The 5,513-nt window shown below is 41.6% G+C and overlaps 1 protein-coding gene across 3 annotated transcripts in view; it reads right to left on the minus strand.

Annotated features, from left to right (window-relative positions):
- Positions 1-1,438, minus strand: part of LOC131879009 (zinc finger transcription factor ref-2-like) — an 8,030-nt gene extending 6,592 nt beyond the window's left edge. The window contains exon 1 of one of the 3 annotated variants that reach the window (XM_059225203.1): positions 1,144-1,288. Coding sequence is in view for 1 of the 3 variants with exons in the window: in XM_059225197.1 (XP_059081180.1) it covers positions 1,144-1,297 (154 nt within the window). In the remaining 2 variants the exon portion in view is untranslated. Of the gene's footprint in view, positions 1-1,143 lie in introns of all 3 variants that reach the window. The other 2 variants (XM_059225202.1, XM_059225197.1) reach the window with 2 other exon arrangements.
- Between the last annotated feature and the right edge of the window lie 4,075 nt (positions 1,439-5,513).

Genomic DNA, 5,513 nt, shown 5'->3' on the forward strand with positions numbered 1-5,513 from the left:
ATACTCAACGCCATACAGCTTTTGATAAATGATTTGACTGAACTTTTCAAAAATATCATGGCTAGTTATTGCTAGCCATTTCAGATAGAACAATCAGATACTGCTAGACTGCTATTAAGATTTGTGAGAAGGTCTCTTCTATACCGTTTGAGAAGTTTTGTGTTAATTGCAGGTATAATTTTTGGGCTGGTCATAATTGGCATCACTGAGAACTAATTTTGGATGCTGATCAAGTAAGCTAGTTGGCAGCAAGGTGACGGTCTGGTGGTTTTATTTGCGCCGAGCCAATCCCAATTTTTGAATTGATGTTTAAACTTTGTTTTACTCTAACTAAAATATGTCAAAGAGCTTGAAACATTAAATCCATCCTGCCAAACTTCATCTCACAGCTGATGTGGCAAGATAAATTTCATTCGGACTTCAAATATTTTCGTTACCTTGACAAAGCTTTCAAACACCTGATCCAGAGTGGCAAACAGGGCTGGGTTTACATGATTAACTTCATAATTTACAATTTGCCATAACCTTAGATGCATGCTGCAGTTGAAGTTTCTCAAATAGACAACTGTCTGTATCGGCATTATCTGTATATGAGTTTATTGTTATTATTCAACCCAAGGACGTGACATCTCTGCTCCTGTCTGTGTGTGTGAGTCTTCTCGTCTCCCCGAACACTTGTTCGTATTTTCTGAATATAAGAGACCTTATGACCAATTCAAGTGTGTGATGTTGGCGACTGAAAGATTGTGCTTCTTCAGTAAGGCAGTAGGTGCGTTAGAAGTCTCACATTTGCTTGAGTCTTGGGTTCAGAGGTGTTAAAAAATATCAGTGCGTCTACTTTTGCTTTATACTGAACGAGTACGTGGCTTTCTTCGTTTTTACAACAATGTCTTGAGTGATTGTGTCATTATGGTGTCTCAGTTTAAGTGTTTTCTGAGCGCGTTAGCTTGTTTCAGTGTCATTTGGGCTATTGTCTATATCGTGCAGTATCAATGCCCTGTTGATACCAAGCTCCAGTCAAAGGTTCAGAGGTTCCCCAGGTAAAATTGATTATTATAAAAAAAACCAAATTTTATTTGTTTGTTCACCTTGGTATTTGTGATTTTAGGTAAGCCCATCTCCGGATTGTCTTGTTTGACTTACCTCTCAAAATTTGATACTGCATCTGGAGTTTGAGTCGTCGCATATACAGAGACTCTTTCCGATCCGAAAGCAATTCTTTGATGGTGAAAGCCATCTTCTTGGGCTTTTTAACCAAATTCGTGGCCTTGAAGCTCTTCACTCGACGCAAATCCATGTTGAACTAAGTCATTTTGGTTGAGCTTTCCAACCCCCCGATCTCGAGGGTTTCCCCCTCCATCCCCTCCGTCGTAAGCGGAGGGCAGTTCTTTTTCCCGATTCTTTCGCACCCTTCCACCCTCGGTGACGGCGGTTGAGCGAGGATTGCCAATGGCAGATCGCGAGGTTCGAGCCCGGTCGGAAAGAAAACCATGGCAGACGAACTGGACGAGAGTATTGTGCGTACGGAATACGGGTAGGATAACTTGGGTGGTTAGCGGGAAAGATAGATGGATCCTTCTATGTCCTGTGGTGGAAATATCGGAAGGATCTGTGACAGGTAGTAGACCGACTCATTTGAATTTTATGGGGGTTTAACATGAATCTGTCGTTGGTCAGTGATTGAATCTATTAACACCTGCTCGGAGCGATAGGCTTTGTTCGGGAGCCAAATCTATTCGTTGCTCAATGATTTCGAGTACGAGAGCAAAAACTATGGAGGTCTCGGAACATCAGTGATCAGTAGTAAATCTATTTAAAGTGCCCTAATCTACCTTTTTCCAAAGTTTTGGCTGTATTTTTGCTTTGTGTTTAAATACCTTTATCCCAATACGTAAGCTTGACCAACATGCAGAAGCATTAGTGTCTTAATTGGCTTACAGATCCATTGGTGTTCACTGTATACATGCAAGGGCAACCAATATACTGAACTCGCCTCCTTTCTCAATCCGTAAAGCCATGTGTCTTTTCGTTTTTCCCTATTGCTCTAGCATGCAGTACTTCATGAACCTCCCTTCGATTTTTCGTTCCTCCCCCAAAAGCAAAAAGGGGTTATATCCCTGCTTTTAGGGTGATAATCTTGTTATTACTAGACGAGGGGGCACCCAAAGGGGTTCACCTAATGCATCAAATTAGTCATCTTTGGCTAATGAGCATTAGGGAGCATTGGTTTTTCTAAATGGCCCATGATTATGTTCCAATTGGACACTAGACACGTCAACTGATATGCCAAAAACCACTAACTTGGATCATGACGGAAGCTGTGACTTTTTGCATTTTGCAATATCTAAAGTTTATAGAATGCTTTTACCGATCGTTGTAAAAGTGTCTGGAGCTGTTATTGATCCATTGTTCCATTCTTGCGAACCTTACTTTTCATGATAAGGTACGATACATTATTAATATGGTCAAATCTCTTGGTCATGAATATAATTGGTTCCAAAATTAAATCCTCGTGTACATCATCCAACCGTTAGAACTTCATCGTTTCCCTCTCTTTCCTAATAAATATTGTTATCATGTCGTTTTTCAAAAATTCAGTTATGAGTTACATTGTGCGTTGAAGTGACCATTAAGATTAGGCTCAAATGGAAGTATCGAGTTTACTGTACTTTAATTTGACCGCCAACTGTACTACACTGTATATTACTCTTATGTCGTGAATGTTTTTTCGCTTGCTTCCTTGCCGTCCAATCATGGTCATAGCAATGTATATCACATTGTCCCCCTGTTTGAGCTTGTGTAAATGTTTCCTTGCTTAGTGCTAGCACTCCGAGTGAGGAGAGACCAAGAGAGAAAGAGAGCTAGCGAGAGGCTTTGTTTCGATTTCGCTGTCACGCTCAGTGATCAAATGAGGATGAGCTCTGGGGAAAAGCCAGGGAATTCAACACCTGGTCATCAGAACGCCTGCAAACCATCATAAAGCACAACAGCTCTATATCAGGACGCATTTGGATATCGATAAGATGATCACAATTCGTGTAACACCGTCACAGTCAAGAAATGAAGCTTTGTTGTTTTTAGTGGTGGATTGACCCAAGAGGAAGAAGAACCCCATACTCGAGACATTAAGTGAGCTCTTCCACAACGTTTGGGACACATTGATATCTGGGTGCGCTTTTTCCGACACTTCAATATCCGGTGATGATCAAGGTACTCCTTATGATGGAGATTATAATGATGATGATCGTAGCAGCGATGCTCCCGAGTAGCCCGTGCTGGCCATCCGATGCTAATTAGACCCCGTGCTCCATCCAGATAAACAATTTTGACACATGTTCTCCAAGAACTGCAGTCTGAAAAGAAGATACGTGTTCAGGATGTCGTCCCCATCTATTATTGTGGAGTGATTGAAACTTATGGTACATATTGCAATGCTACTGTATCTGATTATAGCCTACCGGACTTTAATGCAAGCCCAGGACCAATTCACTCGCCTAAGTTCCATTGATGAGGGGGTAGAAAATTGTATTGATATCACTCTGCCATCCATTGATGTTTGCCTATGAACCAAATTTGAAGGTGAGGCAAGTGGACGGCCCGAGGTCCAAGGATAACGATTGTACGCTTGGATGTAGTACTTGGATCCATCTGATAATGTGTCTCAATCTCAAACTCGAGTTCATTATTTGCCTGGATATCGTTGTCCTTGTCATGCAATGGAAAGTAACGGTACGATTTGATCTCGCCGAGAGATGACTTTAATTGAGCTCTCCTTGATGACTGGCTTGCAAAAGCTGGATCTGTATTATTTTAAATATGGCCGACTAATTGGCCATATCTGAAAGGGAGCATGAAAGTGAATCATGATGAATGTACTTGATTTGGTCCCCTGGAAGTTTTTTTCCCTCTTAGCATCGATAATCTTGAGGGTGAGCTTGAAATATGCTCAGACTAGTTGCCAATTGAATTGGCTTAACATTTGTTATAACTCAAACCGCCTGAATTTTTCATGAAGCCATATCCGCTTAAGAAAAGTTTGGATCTCCCACCGAGTGTGATTGAATGCTCCCGCCAATGACAAATTGAACCCTAATGACAAGTAAACAAAGGAGCAATCCAATTCTAAACTAAGGATTTCAATGTCTGTCTGTGCAGGTGTGAGGGGAATATCCCTGAATCTTTGATGACATCTCGGCTATATTGACGGCCACAAATGAGATCATCTTTGACGTCGTCGTTGCCGTCGTCGTCGTCGTCGTTGGCTGGACCGAATTTGTGGCTCTCGCGTGCTAATCTCCGATTAGAATAGAGCGATCACAGCTTCTGTGGAGATGGTCCTTAATTTGTAGGTGGTGGTATACTGAATATGTGCTGCATTGATCCTCTGTGTATGGTTCCACCAGATCAATGAAGCTTTTCTATCTGGTATTCTCACTTTAATGGCCACCCCCATGTTCAATGGATAACCAAGGGCTGAGGAGTCCTTTGTGCGTACACAGGAGTAGTACAGTGGAGTGCTGAACAGTAGCACGAGTTTGCTGAAGAATGATGATAATAATGATGACCAACATAATAGAAACACACCAGCAAGGTGGTTATCATTTATCTGTCCAGTGTGCTTTTCAAGTCTTCCGCACATGTTCAACTTTTCTGGTAGATAAATTCTGGTCAAATGATAAATAATCCTTTTGATCCGAATTCGAATAGTGAAGACTCTGTATTGCTAGCATTTAGCCCAGTGTCCCTTGATACATCCTTCTGTGGTGACGATATCATGCTCCCTTTGGTATATGCAAATTAACCGTTCATGAAATAACGCCTCTTTAAATGGCGTCGCCGTCGACCGCATTTGGATCTTGACCAGCATTTCAGCATGTCCCTTTACTGTTCCACTATTGTACTCTAATTCCGGCCACGACGACTACCTATTGGTAAGCACTTTTGTGTTTTCCACTCCACAGGGTGCAAAATCAAAGCTCATTGGGTTGTAGGAAATCCTGCCCACTCGGAGGTCGCCTCGCAATTCCAAGTCCTCTCTTCAGGACATGATCATGAAACGACTGGCTTGGTGACATTGTTACTCCCATTTCAAGACTTTCAAGACCCATGAGTGGCAAGAACAAAGCGAGCCAGTTTGTTGCTGTAGCCTCTGGCAATGATTGAATAACTAAACTAGAATTTTGGTTTGACCAGCCATCACTTTCCACCTGCAAAATAATGATGATAATAATAATAATAATAATAATAATATGGATTTAAAATTTTCACGCAATATCGTACCAGCACAATACATAAACTCATCCAGGCTCAGATTTACAAGCAAACTTTGTCAGTCTGTCCCTTTTGATCAAGGTGATGACCCCCTCGGATTTCGAGGTTGGATCCAATGTTGATTGTTCTCACTCACCTGCTCCAAAATAATGCATGACGTGATATTAGTGAGGAGATGAGCAATAACACGCGAAACAGGATCAAATTCTAATAAAGCACCTTGCCACTGGACCGACCTACTA

Source organism: Tigriopus californicus, chromosome 4, assembly GCF_007210705.1.
Source record: "Tigriopus californicus strain San Diego chromosome 4, Tcal_SD_v2.1, whole genome shotgun sequence".
NCBI classification, from domain to species: domain Eukaryota; kingdom Metazoa; phylum Arthropoda; class Copepoda; order Harpacticoida; family Harpacticidae; genus Tigriopus; species Tigriopus californicus.